The 18,997-nt window shown below is 43.4% G+C and overlaps 1 protein-coding gene across 5 annotated transcripts in view; it reads left to right on the forward strand.

Moving 5' to 3' along the window:
• The window catches only part of LOC147251949 (hyccin 2), a 42,696-nt gene extending 26,652 nt beyond the window's left edge, over nt 1-16,044 (forward strand). For 3 of the 5 annotated variants that reach the window (XM_086219985.1, XM_086219986.1, XM_086219987.1), the window contains 8 exons: nt 238-318; nt 2,394-2,509; nt 4,601-4,696; nt 5,330-5,446; nt 8,715-8,802; nt 9,035-9,191; nt 9,346-9,375; nt 13,092-16,044. In XM_086219985.1, coding sequence (XP_086076111.1) covers nt 238-318; nt 2,394-2,509; nt 4,601-4,696; nt 5,330-5,446; nt 8,715-8,802; nt 9,035-9,191; nt 9,346-9,375; nt 13,092-13,735 — 1,329 coding nt within the window. In that variant the 3' untranslated portion in view covers nt 13,736-16,044. Of the gene's footprint in view, nt 1-237; nt 319-2,393; nt 2,510-4,600; nt 4,697-5,329; nt 5,447-8,714; nt 8,803-9,034; nt 9,192-9,345; nt 9,376-9,797; nt 9,972-13,091 lie in introns of all 5 variants that reach the window. The other 2 variants (XM_086219989.1, XM_086219988.1) reach the window with 2 other exon arrangements.
• The last annotated feature ends 2,953 nt before the right edge of the window (nt 16,045-18,997 follow it).

Consider the following 18,997-nt stretch of genomic DNA (forward strand, 5'->3'; position numbering starts at 1 on the left):
ATTACATTTAATTACGTTGTCTTAGCTCGGCGAAGATGTCAAAATTTCAGGAGAAATGGCAACAAGAGGTCTGTGTTTTCCATCTTTATTACACCACCATATATTGCAGTATCAACAGTTTGCCCAACCCATATTCATTAAGTGTGTCACACACAATGAGCACAGGACAGGCTGAAATGATGAAGTGCGCGGTTCTCTCAATGACATGCCTTTTCTATGTCCTCTTCTCTTTTACAGGAGATCGTAGACAAAGACGGCAACAGCAAGCTCCTCTCCTTCACCATCCCATCTCTGTCCAAACCCTCAATATATCACGAGGTTGGAACCGTCTCCATTTTTTTTTTCCATCCCAAGTTATTAAGACCTTCTAGGCTTTCCTTTCACATCCTGTCTTGTTCTGTCCACTCTTTCCCTTCCTCCCTCCGGCCATTAGGTTGACAGAGAGACTTATTTAAGTGGCCATTTGGAAGAAGGCACCTCTTGAGTGCACGACGCTGCAGGAGCTCCATTTTCATTAACCTTACCATCAGGTCTTATTCCTCCAAATGAGTTAGTCCCTCTCCAGCGGAACTATTTCTCTGATTCATTGTCTTTCTTTAGTGTCATTTTGCGTTTTTGGCAGCTTGATGGAGGAGGATCTAACAACAGAGATGAATTCCAAATGCTTTAACTGTTAAGATTTTACATGTTCAAGGGTGGTTTAGTCTCCCCTGATTGTTAAAATGGGCAATACTATTGACCAGCGTATTGAGCTGAAATTCATTAGCAACACATTCTGCAGGACATGCTGACCAAGGACCATTTACTGAGAACAGATTCAAGTCACTAGCCAAAGCGGGGGGTTATTTTCCTCTACACTGCCTTCAGTGGGGTTCAAGTATGTGTATGTGTGTCTTCAGTGGGGTCCAAGTACGTGTATGCGTGTCTGTGACGCTTGATGAGACTGCAGTGTGTGGCATGTGCTGAAGGCGATTTATCGCTGTAATTACAAGCTTGAGAGGCTCTTCCCTCCTCGCTGAGAGAATGAAGGAAGTGGAGAGGAGGACGGGTGCATGAATCACAGTGAGCTTCCTCAGCTGGAGCACAGCTCTGCCTACCACGTGGCTTTATCCCCAGGCTTCCAGCATTAGCATACACTCCAGTCTGTCTTTTTGAATTAATCCATCCTCCCCTTCTCCTCAGCTTAGAATCAACCAGAATATCAATTCAATGTAGAGGTGACTTTTGCTCCGCATCCCATCTGAATGAAGTGGCCTCGTCGCGATATAATCTCACTCTCTCATCTAATCAGTTTCCTCTCTCTCTGGTCATTACCTTCCTCTTCTTCTTCTCTTTGATGTACTCACTGAATTACCGTAATGTTTATGATGATGGCAGTAACATCACAAACGACTGAAGACATCTAGAGCAGCATAAGGTGGTGATTCTTGAAATTAATAGCAAAAAACAAAGGAGGTGCGCAGTAGTGCTGATGAGTCGGATTTGTCAAGCGTTGCCCCAGGACACGCTGTGGTGGGTCTCCACATCGATACCAGAGATGTGGAGCTTGTGTCCACAGAGACACTATAATGGCCTCCATCAGGAAATCACATGTGAGGAGGAAAGCCGTCCAGATCCTGATGCATCTGGTCTCACGATCAACTGATGTTTAATTTGGCCATATATCTAGCTGCAAAACTCCAAAAATACGATATATCAGACAGCCTAATAATCCAACAATCACAGTTTATTGAGTTATTGTTCAAGGACATACATATCATGTAGACTGGGAATGGCCATTTCTAGCAGAAAAAACTATTCAGTACTCACTGGGAACTAATAATTCTCGGAGGGGGGAGCCAGTAGCCCATCTGTGCACGTGTGTGCAGTTGGTTCACACAATTTAGTATGTTTGTTTCCCAGTGGAAGCAGACCATTTTGCACATTGAAGCTGTTATGTATTGAAAGGTTACGTTTTTACAGTTCAGTATCAGATCCCTAGATCCAGCAGCATTAGCAGTCAACTAATGAACTGTCACTTTTGAATAGATTAATCCACTATTCACTATAATTGTTTGTTCATTTTCTGCACCTGCTGTCATCACCTATTATTTATTTGTCCTTGGTGAACGCTGCACTCTTTTGAAGTTGTATCTATGTAACCCTCATAATTATGTTCTTTTTATTTTATTGCAACATTTCTTAGGTCAGTCTCTACAATTACATCCACCCATTTTAGCTCCTAAGTAGCTGTTGGCTCAATTTAGTAGTTTGCAGCTACATTACTGAGAAACAACATGCCAGGAAAAAATTGATTATTAACTCTATGTGTGTGTGTGTGTGTGTGTGTGTGTGTGTGTGTGTGTGCGTGCGTGCGTGCGTGCGTGCGTGCGTGCGTGCGCGTGCGTGTTTAGCCATCTAGTCTGGGTTCCATGGCACTGACCGAGGGGGCTCTCTGTCAGCATGACCTGATCAGAGTGGTGTACAGCGGCCTCCATCCTCAGAGAGAGACCTTCACAGCTCAGAACAGGTATCACTCTGACTCGCCACAGCACAAATGTCTCAGAAGAGATTAAATAAGAAATCTTGTGCTCAGCCTAATGTTTAATGAGCGACCAAAGGGCAAAACCTCTCTGGTTCGTCTCCAAGAGTGTGGCTGCAGGCCGTTCTACTTCAGTAAACATGTCCTGCACCAGCCTGAGGATGTCATAATCTTCTCTTATTAATTCTTTCACAACAAAGTTCTTTTCCCTCACATTTTATCCCTTCCTTTAAGATTAAAAAGACCTTTAGAGATGATCGGACCAGAACCTTAACCTCTCACTCAGCCTCTTGCCCAGACTCAGCAAGCCTGAAAGCTTTTTTGGCTCTTACATTTCCTCTGCTGCTGATAATCTGCGCATGGTAATGAAGCACACTGGAAACCTGCCAGAAAAAATCTTTCTAAAGCACTGAATAGTGTACAGTTTCAGTTTATGCTTGTGTTTCTTTAGAATGACTCATGCGCAGAGACGTAGCGAGCTGATAACATAAGGGCAGCACTGAAAACACCTGTCAGATTGTGTGTTTTCTAGAGCAACGTGTCTCTCGGTTTGAGGAACCAAGAGTGTAATAAATATACTCAATGGGTCTCAGCAGAGCCAGGCCAGTACAGCTTATCTAGAAATCCATTTGTGTGACGGAGATAGTGTTTATGAGAAGAAAGCTCAAAACCCCAGAGAGGTGCCGGCTCACTCCAACTGATGATCTACAGCTGGCCATTTACCTCCCTGGCACACAGTCGATTATGGCCTTTCCTCTGAAGGTCCTGCATCACCACGTACAGAGCCACACACACACACACACACACACACACACACACACACACACACACACACACACACACACACACACACACAAAACAGCAAACAGAGGAACATGAGACTGTTCTGATATCTAAAAACCAATAATCAATATCACCACTTATCTTGTGTTTACCAGTGTGCCAACAATATGAGTTCATCCCTCAACACCACATCCTCTTTTACCATGTTCAGTTCCTCCAGTCAAAGAGATGAAATATTAAATTTCCATGTAATATTTAATTTGGCATTTTAAAAATTGTTGCATTTATACCTTGACGGTTTCGTATACGTGTGAAGATGGCACACTGGTTACTAGTCGTCACGTATAATGGAAACAGTCTGTACTCTGCAACCACAGATGCCCAGTTTTACATGAAACAAATAATTTGCATTTTAATAGGTGTTATGTCAGACAAAAATCTAGTGTAGTTCGTTTTTATTGACCTTTTTAAATTTATATTTTGCTTTTAGAGTCGTCTTGAGCATCTGCAGGTTTTAAAAACATTTAAATTCCTTCAAACTCCTAATGCACTCGTCACGTTTAACTCAAATAATTATACTGATATTAATCCATAATCACTTATCGAGGTCCAGGTCAAATAATTGATTAATTTCTATGTTGCGGGAAGTATTGACAGGCACGTTGATTAAATGCCAATAAATCAACGTGCTGAATAAATATGTGTTGGTCTTATTGCAGCAACTCATTTTGTTATTGTTTGACTACCATGGCATTGATAAAGGTATTGATTTGGATCTTTTTTTGGGGTTGACATTAAAAGATACAGATGTAGTGGTCACTCCTGAAACATTCATAGAAAGATTCACACTGGCTGCACAGTTGGACTCGCATGTTTTCAAGAAATCATTACCAGACATTGTACCAATGAACTTATGACCAACTGTTCACCTCCTACACACATCCTGTATCTGGCTTGATTAGTGTTTGTGTGTGTGGTGCATGTGCGCGTGTGTGTATGTGTCGTACATTTACATACAGTTTACGATGGGGAAAAAAAGCTGCTTCGGCGAGCGGTTTGCTTGGAAGGTTATTTAACAGTTCATAGATCTCATCAGCTGCTTGAGCAACTCTGCATCATTGTCCTCCATAAAGCTGCAGTAAATAAATGATTGAGAAAGTGAACAAAATTACACTTTAAACTGATCAGACGGTGAACATTTTAAAGTTAAATGTAATATTTTGACATAACATGAGTACCGGTACTCGGACTTAATTCTCCGCTTATTTCTAATCATAGTGTCTGTTTTGGTTGCAGGTTCGAGGTGCTGTGTTTCCTAATGCTCTGCTACAACTCTGCTGTGGTCTACATGCCACTATCTTCCTACCAGTCAGTCTGCAGAATGAGCTCACGGTACCTACCTCTGGCTCCTCCTGACTCTTGGTTTGAATCTCCTCTGACCTCAGTCATAAACTGTCCTTTTTTTACAGGAGGATTTGGTGAATAAGGTTTCATTAGAGTGTGTGAGACCAGTAATGAAAGCATCACTATTGGATCACTGTCTTGGATGTGCAAGGATGCCCTGGAGTTAGGAGAAAGGATCAACGTGGAATTCACATTATGTAGTGTATGTAGAGGAGCCGTTGCCCGACGATTGCTCCACCGCAAACTTTTGAGGATATGAAGACTTCCCTACTGTGAGCGAGCAGACAGACGAGGCCTGAGGCGAGCTCAGTCGAGACAGACTGCCACTGTGAAGATCACAGAGCAGAAAAACGCTGCTCAGTCTTAAGAGTTCAGCCTCCCAGCGTAGACTTTGAATCCCCCAGGTGTCTAACCCCGCCTGACCTCTGCCAGTGTTGAGTAGTTTGCTCACACTTTGATGCGCCTCCTCTTTGTTTAGTTCACTGAGGAAGCCACTGATGTTCCCCTTTAGTGGTTCTTTCCATTCATCTAATCTGTGCTGCAACAAGGAAGAGGAACTTGCTCAACATGTCGTCTTTTTTCTTCCTAAACCACGAACGACTCTGTGTGTTCCTCCCTCAGGTTATGTGTTTGTGGCTTCCCCCGGCAGCAGCAGAAGCTTTGGAGAGAACCCTGCAATCGTGTGCTGCTGGACCCGGAGTTCATGGTGCAGATGCTGACTGCAGTTTATCACGCCATGTATGTACATTTGGGTGTCTCTGGATGTGTGTCGCAAGCCTATAGGAATCAATGCAAAAAGCCAGTTAAAGAGGGTGTTAGCAACCTCAAGCACAAGGCCTAAGCTGCACAGCTCAAAAGCCTTCAGGTTCAGTTAGAGGATGAATAATCCAGGCAAAAAGTCTAGTGTAAGGAACAAGGGACTTGTCCCTAAATTAATCACAGTCGTGTTTTGGGTGTAACATGAATGTAACCAACCTCAGTTTCACCTCTCAAACCCTGAAGAGTCAGGAGTGCCTTAGCGTGTTGCTTTTTTAAAAAAGGTATCCAGCATGTTTTCTGCAGAGGAAACAACTTGTTTCTTGCTCGTCTCCCTAAAAATATCTCAAAGGCTTAACTCTGTTTTACTGCAGTTTCCTCTGTAGTCAATGCTCCATGTCCCCTCAAGTTTATATTTTTTGTATGAAGGGATGCTACTTTGCACATGAAAAGGTAACAAACAATGAACACAGCCTTTCTAAATGCTCAGTACTTTTAATACAAAACGTGACCGAGAGGCCTTGAAAAATGCCAACATGCCGACCCTGTCAAAAATGTATGTGATCAGTGAAGGTACTTTGATGTGCCTTGTGTGTGTTCCTCTCACGAGGAGATGCATTTATCATATGTAATGCAGGAGACCAGCAACTGGAGATTTACTCCGCAAAAATAATTTTTCACATTTTCATCTTTTAGTTGTGATTTTCTACATGTTGGCATTGCTGTGCGTACCTGCCAGCGTAGTCAGAATAGTGCACACATTAAATAGCAGGGGGGAAAAAAATACAGAAACACAGACAAGTTTTTTTTTTTTTTTTTTTTAACCTTCATCAAGATAGGAACATGCCGACAGTGAACCACACCCTCAGAGCAGCACAGCCATGTGTACGATTGCTATTTAAATGATGTGGGTGAGAACATGATTACTTCAGCTAGCAGAAACTAACAATGACACTATTGCTCCGATCAAAATTCAGTTCTTCATCTCAGACACGTATATAAGATAGCCACAGATATGACCATGAACACATCTCCTTTATGAGCGAGCAAACACAATATTTATTTTTTTTTGTTGCCGTGCCACTTGCAGGCATCAGTAATGAGAGCAGCCCCTAGTCACATTTGCCGGGATCTACTGTAGCATATGCTAGCGCTCTATTCCCAGAAGCTCCCCACTGCGCAGACTGATTACATCAGCAGTGCATGGTGGGAGCAGGTGATTTCATCTCTTATGAGGGACAGTTGGTGCAAAGCTTATTATGGCTCCTCGATGAAAGCTCGTCCTCAGCGATGGATCTCCTGATCTGGTTGCAACTAGTGCCCCTGCTGTTTAGGACGGACCTCCCAGGAGAGCAGGAGAGAAAGCACGAAGCCTCATTGCCCCCACGAGGGCACCAATCAGGAGATTGGTGCAGCATATGCCACTGAAAAAAGAAAACACTGTGTGAAAGAAAGAAAGAGTAATGACCTTTTTAATAAATCCCCACCATAAGTCACCTCTCACATTCACCCTTGGCCCAGGCAGGCAAACGAAGAGCAGATAAGCATGAATCCTCTGCTCCACACATGCAGAGGGACCTTGGCAGCTGAGGACGCTCTGGGATTTAGGTTAATATGTCCCCTAATGCTTCAGTTCCATAATGCCGCAGGAGGGGAGGGCAGCGGGAGACATGAGGGGATATGAGAACTAATGTATAAATACTTCACCCCTTATTTGTTTTTTCTTGTGGTGTTTGAAATATATTCCGCAGTGATTTATTTATTTCAGCCCCTCACAACATTGGCCAGTCCTCTTCACCTGCTGATTCATCCCGTCCTTTTTATCTGGAGCCTTAAGGGAACCCGACCCATTTATACACGGCTGTGTGATGGCCGCGCATGCAGGATAAGATCAAAGAGAATACAGTGACTCAAGATCGTGTGTATAATTCATGTGTATTGTAGCTTTTCCTTTCATCCCTCTGGACTGAAAGTGACGAATGTATTATCGTCATCATCATCATCATCATCTCCTGCAAATTGAAGATATTTACAGACGTACAGTCATACTATGGGTTCTGTCAGTCATCGCTACCCTGCTGGCTTTCGTTCCACATCTCAATGTGAAACAAAACACCATGTAGAGACGATTGTATGCTGTAATACTGTAGTTTAAGTGTGATCCCGGCACATCTATAGTGCGACACGCTTGAAAACTAGTATATAAACTATGAATTTTAAACTGTAAGAATTCTCCAACTAAGGCTTGTAAAACTAGAAAGATATCAAGTTTTATTTTTCTGTGTCAACAGGCATTACCTCAGGAATATGAGTGGGTGACTTTGTTCTTTTGGGTCTAAAGTACATTTTGACTGTGCAAATGCACTTTAAATGAATCTAAAATACTTAAGTCAATTTATTATTCTGTCTGTGGGCAAAAAAGTGCAGGAAGTGGGACAGTGGTGAGGGGGTGTGAACATCCCCTTGATTTTTCGAGGGAGGTCACCACTGAAAAAAACCCCACCCCCTTCTCTAAAGAATAACAACTGCTTCCTGTTTAGTGGGCAAACCTGTAACATTATGTATTCAGTTGACTGCTCTCTCTGTGGGGATGTTGCTCCTGATAACAAGTCCTCTATTTGTTTAGCTCCTGAAAATATTAATAATATTTGTGATAGAGTCGCTGTATAAATAGAACAAATGGATAATCGTTTAGTCATTTGTTTTCCCAAACGATGAATGCAGATGGGTTAGCGCCCCTCTCCAGAGCTCATACCTCGGCTCTGATTATGAGATTATTTTGTGGTCATAGCACGCAGCCAACTCATAACCCTCATTTTTAGTTCCTGTTATATCGAAGTGCGTCTTTTTCACCCTATTTACAAAAGCTCGCTTTTTTATTAGCAAAAAGGGCAAAGTTCTGTTTACTCATTGACTTTTGCAGTTAAAAAAAACGAAGCTTTTCTTAACACCTTTTTAAACACAGGTTTTTATAGTTGTCGTGAACCTGAAGTAATTCATGTTTTTTTAAGAGAATGGGTGAAATATTGGAGCGATGGAGGCATGATCTTCTCCTTCCTTCTCTCACCACAGCAGCAGACATCAATAAATAACTAAAAATAGTTGAGGGGATGCGACTCAGACATCAAGGCATCTCGTGAGACGCTCCTGTTTACTCAAATAAGCCTCTGACTTGACATTGTTAAATGCTTGTGTGTGTGTGTGTGTGTGTGTGTGTGTGTGTGTGTGTGTGTTGTGATGTGATGTGTAGATACAATGGAGAGTGGGAGATGGGGCGGGAAGCCCTGGAGGACATTCTGTACAGAGCCCAGCTGGAGCTTTACTCCCAGCCGCTTCTGGTAAGACCCACAGAGAGAGGACCCATTTGCGTGTGCACGTGTGTGTGTGTGTGTGTTTGATTAAGTCGAATAAAAACACTTTTGATCAACCCTATCTCTCATAGTCAGCACATGCTGTCCACAGTCTGTCAGCTCAGTCTGCCTAAGGAGACTCCTGATCACAATCTTGCTCCTGCTTCAGTCCTGAAGCTGCATATTGATGTGCTTCTCTGTGTGTACGTGTCAACCTCAGCTGGGGAACGCCATGAAGAACTCGCTGCCAGAGAGCGCTCCGGATGAGCCGCAGGGGCGTAAAGTGCTCCAGGTGGAGGTGACACCAACCATAAGCCGCATTTCCATCTCAGCCATCACCACTGCCTCCATTCGACGCCACCGCTGGAAGAGAGAGGGTAAGACAAGAGAAGAAAAGTCAGGAGAGATCTCAGTAGAGGAGTCATCACAATTACTGACTTATTAATGTAGCACCCAAGGGTGGGCTGGATTAGAGATATACAAGGACCAGTGTTGAGTCATGATTGAAGCTGTTACGTTTTTTTCAATCAGTTTTGAAAGGCCTCAAGAGGGAACTACTAGGTGAGAGAATGATGTTCTTTGTGTTTGTCCTGAACAGTGAGAAGGAAAACTGTTTTCTCTGTATTCCAGTTGCACCATTAGCACTGTCCAAATGGTGTTTTCATGTCAGTTACTGTTTGTATTTGTGGTCATCAGTGCTCATTCCTTTCTCACTGCTTCTTATTGTCTTTGCTCGGCTCGTCTATTAAGTGTGTGCAAGAAACTCACGACAAAATGGTGCTCGTAGATTCTATTGCCTCCATTGTACCCAGTAGCTGGGCAATTAATGGGGCGCTTTTTTCCTTTTTCCTGTATTTTTGTAATCTACAAATCAGTTTACAGGCAAGTGCTGGGCCTGCTTTGCTCATGATGAGCCCCGAGACTTCTGAGGCTTGCTGGCACTAAAGAAACACGTTTCCTGGTCTTGTGTTGTTGACTCCCAGATTGTTTTGACTACTCAAGTGACGCAGAGTTGAGCCTCGCCGTCAATCCTCCTAGCCCCGCCCACCACCAACACACTCCCTGGGACCCAGCAGCCAAAGAGGAGCGAGGCGGCCGGCCTCCCAGCCACCACAGCAGCAGCAGCAGCAGCATCATTCCCCCCATCACACTTGAGGGTAGGGGACAGGGGCGTGGACGCTCAGAGCAGGGAGGGTCTCAGGAGGAGGTGCAATCGTCAGTCTGTATCCTCCCAACCCTCCTTCCCCTCCTCAGCTTGAGGGATTTCACTCTGCTCTTCCCATTTTGGCTGCCTCTGCACTTCCCCAGAGTATACTAACTCATCCAGTCTTTAAGCCCCTCAGCCAACAACCCCTCTACTACCAGACCACCGCTATGTGTCGCCTCATCCAAGAGCGGAAGAGTTGCCTATTCTGGGTTTGAAGGAATTGAGGCTAGCGGCCGTTCTGCATGGGCCTGTCTTGGTGTCATCCTCTGTTTTTTCCTCATCATGCCTACTCCAGCGTGCCGTCCTTGTCACTCACTGAGCATGTTCAGTGTCCAGCTTGACTTTTTTGACCTTTGGAGAAGCCAGCTTTCTAATTTCCCCTAAAGCCTCAAATTGATTTTAGTGATTTCTGGAGTGATAACAGGATGGAAAAAAGCGATCACTTAGGTGGCAGAGACAGCACTTTGTTTTTGTCCTGCCATTCGGGGAGGGTCTTATCAAATCTTTTATTAAAGGTTAACTTTGTCCTCTGCCTCATCACGTTTTTGTCCTCAGCTCAGTGAGTGGGAACGAGCTCTTCATCATGCATGCGCACGCTACAGCAAGCCTCTAGAATTTTTGATAGTGTTTAAAACACTAATATTTCAAAAGGCCAAGTTCATCATAAGCAAGCCACTACAGTCAGGAGCTGTCACACAGCCCATTTTGTCTTGTTCAGTGTGTCTCCATTTCTGTGTGATCGCCACATTTGATCATTCAGACTCGACTGAAGATTAGCTGCTGGTCAGTGTTAGTCTGAGCGCCATCCCCTTCTGTACACGTGACCTTTCGTTGAACTCTGTGGTGCAAAAAGAAACTCTGTGAAGCAACTGTGAACATCCTGAAGAAGCCTGAAGTCTTGTCCATCAAAAGCTTCCTGAATCAGTTATGTATTTTGGGCCGAATTCTTGTGATATTAGACGTTACTGCACTGATGGTTTTGTGTGTTTTAGCCCTTTGGCCTCTTAATTTGCATCACTTTCACACCTATTTGTTCAGAGTATATCATTTTGTGTTTTTGTACCGGTTTCCTTCTCTCTAGGAAGAAGAGACAACATAGATTCTAAGCCGTCATGATATTTTGTGCTATTTATTGCGTGCATAATTGCTGATGAATAAATTGTGTAGCGCAAAATGAAACAATCTGCAGTGCAGTGCAAACAAACAACGTTTGAGATGGCAAAAAAAAAAAGAATAAAATGAAACACCTTTCCTCTGTTCAAATACAAAATAAAACGCCGACGTCGGTATGATAAGAAGAAGAAGAATTCTAGTGTCAAATAATTTCAATGTAGAAATAATTATGATTATTATTCTTTGATAAATATGACAAAAAACAGGTTGAGACTCATATTCTTTTACATTGGTGAAATCAAAGGGAAGCAAAAATGCTGATTGGTGTTTGAGTTGTGTGCCATTACAAGAAATCTGATTACAAAATGTACATGAACGTGCATGCGGGGGTGGGTATCTAATTGATGAGACATCATCTTATCTGTGTGCTCCTCTGCAGGGCGAAAGAAATGTTGATGTTATTTTTATTTATTTTGAAAAGAATACATTTGACAGTTTTAGAATAGATTTATATTTTGATTTTAACGTAATATTAATGTACCAATGAGTCAGGTTTACACAAAAAAAAAAAGTCGCTACAAAATATCTTGTCTGGCTTAACCAGACAGGACAAATTCTTCCAAGATTCTTGTTTGTTTTGTATTTTGTTGTTATTCAGCTATGATTCTCCAACAAAAAGTAGTGTTTTGTCATAAGCATCATGATTATACTTTCTTCACGAGGCACACATCGTCATAACACAGTAATACACTCGCTAGATGCGACCTCCCCGTCCATCCATGCTTGGATGGTAAAGACTTGTTCTGTCCGCTGTGAAATTCCAGCATTCACAACATTCCTATTCGCGGCTGGAGGAGTATCTATTTTGAGCACATTTCAGGCTCTGTAGGCTCTTTTATGTAACACTGGTAGTTGTACAGATGTGTATGAAAACATAAAACAGCTGTAGTCAGAAGGCTAAAACATGCAAATCCACAGTTCAGTCCTTCTTGGTGTTAGTCAAGCTGAGAAGGTCAGGCGTGTTTGGGTTTGGGGTTAGCTCAGGTCCATTTGGCCTGTTGAGCTGTCAGCTCTGTCAGGAAGGTTATTGATCTGCTGAGGTGCACCGACTCGCCTCAGTGCGCTGCACAGATTGGCAGGCTGGTCTCGACCGACGGGCCGACCTCGCCGGGCCGCTGCTGCAGGAGAAACCAGGGATGGGGCGGGAGAGCATGCATCTTCTCCTCATGTAATGTGCATGTCAGTCCGGATCTTTTCTGCTCAGTTCCTTTATTTGATTATTTTCCGTTGCTGCCCTGTGGTTCCCTGTTGTCTAACTTTGCTTGTCCCAGTGGTGCATGATGGAGACGGCTAGTCGTCACTCTTCTTTTTAACAGGCATCGTATGTTGATAACATCTCTCTGTTCTAACTTTATCATCTTTTTCAGCTGCCAAAGAACGAGGTTACAAATGGAGTATATTGTGTTTTTTTTTTATCTGTCACAAAGTCGTTCATGTTTCTATTCAGCGTATCAGGCTAAACAGGGAGTCAGGCAGACTATTGAACTCCGGCACTAACAGCCATTCAAAATTGCCGATCACATGAAGCTCAAGGTCATTGTGCTCTGTATTGACTTGTAGCCGTGTGGTGCATGAGTGGGTTAACGAAGCAACGGGAGCATTCAGTTGACAAGTAGATGTAAAATAATTTATTCTGGGCTATTTTTTTAATATTTGATATCACCGTCAATCAGCGTCGCCCCCACCTTCATTGATAAAATGTCATAATATTCGTTTTACTTTGCTTACAGTCAATATAGATGTGTTCTTTCATAAAATCAATGAAATGCTCAACAGGACTGTAGCTTTAGGTTCAAGCACCATCTGCATTGACGTTTTTCATTGTTCTGCATCTAATTCTTTCTGTCTATCATGCTTTTCTTGTATGTACATGTGTTTGTGCGTGCTCAATGTACAGAGGCTGACGGCATGAGCGGCGGCGAAGATTCCTTCAACGTGAACGACCCGGACGAGGGTTTCTCCTCTGGCGCGTCCAACAGCAGCCAGCCCAGCGGCACCAAGGCAGGTGGCAGCGGCGGTGTGGGCCCAAGAGGCGGTAGCCTGAACAGCAGCAGCAGCAGCATCAAGAAAGCCATCACGGCCCGGCTGTCTCGGGAGAGAGAGCGAGAGAGGGAGGTGGAAAAACAAGCCGACTTGTCTGCACACCACCAGGCGGCTGTGAAGAAGCACCACCAGAGGCAGCAGTCGCCTCCAGCCAGCATCAAGTTGGACGCCATCCAGCTGAGTCCCATAAAGAAGCACTTGAGCTTCCCCGCCGGACCCCCGCTGGTGCGGACTGGCAGCACCTCCTCCAGCAAGTCCTTTGACTGCATGAATTTGAACCTGAATGGAGGCAGGGAGGACCAAGAGGATGCAGCTTGCAGTTCAGACAAAGATGGGGGGCTTCTTGCAGGCGGCTCTCACCGCCACTCCACCATCAGCCTACAGGAGGAGCACCTGGTCAGGCCCGAGGAGGCCCAGGACCTGCTGTCCCCTGGTGCTCCTCTCAACAGGCAGTCGCGCTCCCCCAGCTTCAACATGCAGATCATATCACAGGTCTAACATGCAGGGCACACACACACACACACACACACACACACACACACACACACACACACAAACACACCTATCCACAACACACATCTTCATGCAGTTTTTCTGACCCTTTCTAACCCCTCTACCTACAGTATCTGTATCTGTGTGTGTTTGTGAGTGTTCGAGGGTTGTGTGTGTGCACGTGTGTGTGTGTGTGTGTGTGTGTGTGTGTGTGTGTGTGTGTGTGTTGCAGGCAGACATCTTCAGTGTCTCCACCCACTTTACATCCTCCCAGTTATTTTTTTAGTTCATTTTATTTTTTTACGGTGACCTGCAGTCGTTGCTGGTGGGTAGTTAGTTGACAACAAGAGGTAAAACTACAGTCTGGTGTATCAGAGCTGCATCCTCACCTCTCACTTTCCAAGCTCAACTCAGAAACGTCGGGAGGACACTTGGAAGGATGCTACGCTATCTGTAGGGCATAAATGACATTTCAGAGTTTGGAGTTCCTGACTGAATCAGTCAACAGTGACTCAGCAATAACACTTGAGAGCAGAGATGCTCTTGTGGAGGAGAGCGGGCATCAGTGCTCTTCCTCTGCGTTTATTCCCTTTCATTCCCGGGATCACGTGCAATCACTCTTACTGATCATCTTTCTCGTTCATTTTTAATCAGGCAGATTTGTCCCAAAAAATGAAAATTTTTTAATCCCAATCCAAAGATTTTTTTTTTCCTTTTTTTGACAATGAAGTCAGTGAGACTGAATCGATGCCCAACGTGCTATGTTTTTATTTTAATCTGTTGAATGAAGATTATTGTAAAAACCAAACTGGAATGTGGTGAGGGGGTTGTCTTGGCCCAAACTTGTAACTGGACAAATCCGAAGCTGCCAGACAAAAATCTTATGACTTGATATAAAATCTAAAGCTGAATCTTGTGTAAAACAAAACTGTGTGTATTGACTGTGCAAGTTTTGTGTTTGAATCTTTTTTTCTTTTCTTTTTTTAAATGGGTCAAACCAATTTAATGAGTCCTTCCATTTGAAAGCACTTCTTATTAAGTGTGATTTGGAGTGTGTGTCAGGTGACATGTGTGTCAGGTGACGTGTGTTCTGGGCATCATCCAGGAACCAGTTAGTTGCCCTTTACTGCCATCTGGAGGCAGAATCTGGTCACTACACCCCCTGGTTACAACTATAATCTGATTGGACGCTCATTCTTTGCTCTACCTCATTGTGTGTTCACCTCCTACTCAGTCACCTGTCTACCAATCAGAGACCCCCGTTAGGTTTGAAACTTGGAGGGCTTGAACTGTTTATACAGTGAAGATAAAACTGGTTTCACACTGTAAAAATGAGACGTCAGCCCTGCTTCTCAGTTCAAAATCTCGACTGTCTTCAGGTTGCTCTGTTTTTCTTTTTATATCATTCAGATTATTTTAATTCCCCTTCAGTAGGTCTTTTTTATGTCATGATTTTTCAAGTGCAATTTGAATTTTTTTTTTCATTTTTTAAAATTCTCATGTGCATGGATCTCTTCTGCTGTTTAAATGCCTGCGTCTGCGCACAGTGTTCGCTTGCCTTCCGTAGTGCTCCCTGCCCGGGCTGAGTGATTTGAACATGGCGTGCTTGTCTGCATGTTTTAGTGCCCTGCGATGAAACCGCCAGCGAGCCAAACCCCTGAGTCTTGTCCTCGTCCTCGCCAGATGTGCCAATACACATCCTCTCCTTAAAGGAAGTTATTATTTGCTCGGGTGTCTTAAAAAAAAAGAATTTTTCTGTTGAACTATTTTCTAGTTGAAAGGGACAAAAAAGGGATGTCTCGGCTCATCGTGCCCTTAGATGCAGCTTCACCTCTTAACGCCATGGATTTCTTTTCGCTCATCACAGGTGTGCACAGCACACTGCACTTTCACCTCCAGCTGTAAAAGCAGTATATTGTGTGTCTGTGTAGATGTCAGCTGTTGTACTGCATTTTCCACATCTTGCTCACACGTGTGTGTTTCAGGATGAATGGTTACTGTATATAAATGTCGGTGCAGAAATCACACGCTGGAACCCTTCACGGCTCCCGGTCCTGAGTGTGCATTATTTTGGGGTCGTTTGGGTCTGGTGTGCTCATCGTCCTCTCCTGCTCCGGTTTGAAGGAGGATGGAGGGCACAGCCACAGTTAACGCTCTGGGCCGTGGCGTCAGCCGTCATCCTCGTGCTGTGTGGCTCAACAGCGAGCCGTGTTCCCATTTAGCTGTATTTTGCTGTGAGTTGAGTGGCACCTTTTTGCTGTTTTAAAAACTGGTGACGTGTTCATGTCATTAATGAGTGCCCACCCCCCCTACCCTTCTCCCCTTGACCAAGACCACCAGCAGCCATGCTGGTACTGTGTGTTGACTTAGAGTAATGGAATATCCCTCAGTGTCAGGTGTTATTTGCATGTGATCAGAACAGGAAATGAACACCAGCCAGCGTAATACTGGCTGGTCGTTTTATCCACCATCCACTTTGGGAGATTCACCCAAAAGGACAGTTCACCCAAAATAGATAACCGAGTCGTTATTTATTCACCATCATACTGATGGGAGGTCAGGTGCCTTTTTTTTTTTTGAAGTCCACCAAATACTGCTGGATTTTCAAAGAAAAAGGTGTAGCAGTAATCTCCCAAACAATTGAAGAACCATAAATTGCCTCCACCCTGCTCATCGGAAGTCATCCAAGTATCCTGAAGCCTCGACAAGTTGTTCTGAAAAATCTCATTGACTTCTATATGTTCTTACTTCTGAAGTGAGGCTAAAAACATGGCATCCGTGCGTTTTTTTTCCCAAATCAACTTGGCACACTGAGGCTCCAGGACTGTTGGATTACATGAAATGAGAAGTATGAAGACTTTTTATGCTGATTTTTGTTGTTGTTGTTGTTGTTGTTGTTCTACACTTTAAAATTCGTCACCATTCCCCTCAGTTTTTAGGAAGACCTTTCACTGTGAAACCCCAGCAGCGTTTTGTGGACTAAAAAAAATTGCCCTGACCTTCCAGCGGCACGGGGACGAGTAGATAGTGATTGAATTTTCCTTTTTCGGGTGAACTGTCCCTTTAAGATTCACTTGCAGTAAAAAATGTAGGTGGATAAAATGTCTAAAGGGGGTGGGCCACTGTGGCCGGTGGACAAAGTTTATTTCCTGCGCTGCATGTGATAACTTTGTTTTCATACAGTATGATGCACTTTAATCCATCCACCTCTCTCCTCATGATAGTACTGATTATATATAGATGTGCAGATGTGTATACACTCAAAGCAGGGTTTTTAGTCTCTTTAAAAGAAGTGTTCTATTTGATGTCACATCCAACACGATGCTTATTTTTTTTAAGGGTACAGTTATTTATTGTTTTTTCTTTTCAATGCCAAATGGTCTTGGGGGGGGTGTCTGGAAGGTCTCAGGAGTTTATTTAAAAAGAAAAAAAGCCACATTTAAGAAAATGGCAGCACCAAAATTTCTGTTCTTGAGGTCAGAATTGATTCTATGCAACATTTATACCCCTTTTGTTTGGATTCTTTTATTTTTGGTATGCAGGCTTTCATCGATCCTCGTCAGGTGGGAGGGGTCAGATGCATTGAAGCTGATTATTTCACATGCTTGCGTTTCTACACCCTGTCGTGGTGCTGCAGAGCGGAGAACCTCCCTTCACGTGGGTGGGGGTGGGGGGGCCAAATAAGAGGACCATCCCAGTAGTTGTCATCTATGGACCACCCTCTCTAAGAGGAAGCCACATCTGGACTTTTGGTGCATGTTTGAGCCCTTCTGTCAGTCTGCTGCTCAGTGGCAGGAAGAGGTGGATGTCTGAAAATAGATTATTAATGAGGAATCTAGTCTAGAAGCTTCCGGGGGAAGCTGCTGGAGATGTGAGAACACTGTACTGTTGATGTTGTATAAATGGAGAGAAAGACTTATTTTAAATCTTGTAAATAAAATGTACAAAAAAAGCAAGATGAATATAAAAACAGTCTGAGATGTAGAGATAAATTAATCTGTATATTGTTGAATAAATATTGTGATGTAAGGACTCCAGCGTCCGTCTGCTGTTGTTGCATGAAAGGGATTCATCGTTCAACGTCGCTCAGCGGCACCGTTCATACTCGCGCTGACTCCTCATTCAGACAATCTACAATTTACATGGTGCCTGCGTTACCCACAATTCAGCGCAACCACTGACTATTTAACATTTACCAATTTATACCATACCAATTTCTTTTGCTGTCTGGTAGTATTCATGTTTGACCTTCAATGTGCTGAAAAAATAATCCAGTTTTTCACCAGCGCTCTGGAAGGAAGGATCAACTCTTTAAAACCCTGACATCATCAAACTTATTGAATGCCTCCTCATATTTAAGTGTTAAAATAGCAAAATGATGCATTGGGTCGGGGTCACATGACAAGGGAGCTATTGGGGAGAAAAATCAATCTTGTATTTTTTTCTATACATAAAATACAGCAGGAAGAATTTGCAGTAAAATACTCGATATATGGACTATATTATAATGTATCCTAAAGTGAGATGGGGATTTGAAAAGGTTGAATTTACCTGCAACAAATACGTTTCATTTAAAATGTTTTGCTATTGCAACAATAAAATTATTAAAGTAAACAAGAAATTTAAATGATTCCAGCTGTTCGCAGCCTGTGACAGGATGTGATCACTGGTGATGCACTGACACCTAGTGGCGGTACTGTGAAACAGCGGCCGGACAACAGAATCCTTCACTTTATTCTTGACAGGATTGCTGAAAGTGAACCAGACTGATTTTCTTCCCTTATTTCAGTTGGTAAACGCAGCTCAAACATCCAATAACAAGCTCACACCTACTTCACCGACCTCTGAAGCACCTGGTGAACCTTGACCTCTGACCCCTAACTCAAGCTCGACAACAAGTCAACTCTAAACATGTCAAAATTTCCAACAGTTAAATCACACAGCATTCTAATCGATAAAGAGTGAGATAGCGCCTTTAGTGAATTATCCCAAGCGTTTACTGCTGCATTCAAGTCCACAGTGCACGTTCTTTGGCGTCAACTGAAACTACTGGTGAGCAACTAATGAAATTATACAAGTTTTATTGGTTTGATGATGATAACAACGGCAAAGATTTCTTGGATGCGGTGGTGGAGACGAGACACGTCTGAGCTGGGAACGTGAAGAAGCAGAACTTGCTCATCTTACAGCTGAAGAGCTCCTAACTGCTCCAGTGAGTTTCATCCCGATGAGAGTAAAAGTTTAAAAGAAATAACTACATTAAATAAA

This window comes from Aulostomus chinensis, chromosome 12 (assembly GCF_037954235.1).
Source record: "Aulostomus chinensis isolate RoL2024-O1b breed Wild chromosome 12, RoL_Achi_v1.0, whole genome shotgun sequence".
Taxonomy (NCBI): domain Eukaryota; kingdom Metazoa; phylum Chordata; class Actinopteri; order Syngnathiformes; family Aulostomidae; genus Aulostomus; species Aulostomus chinensis.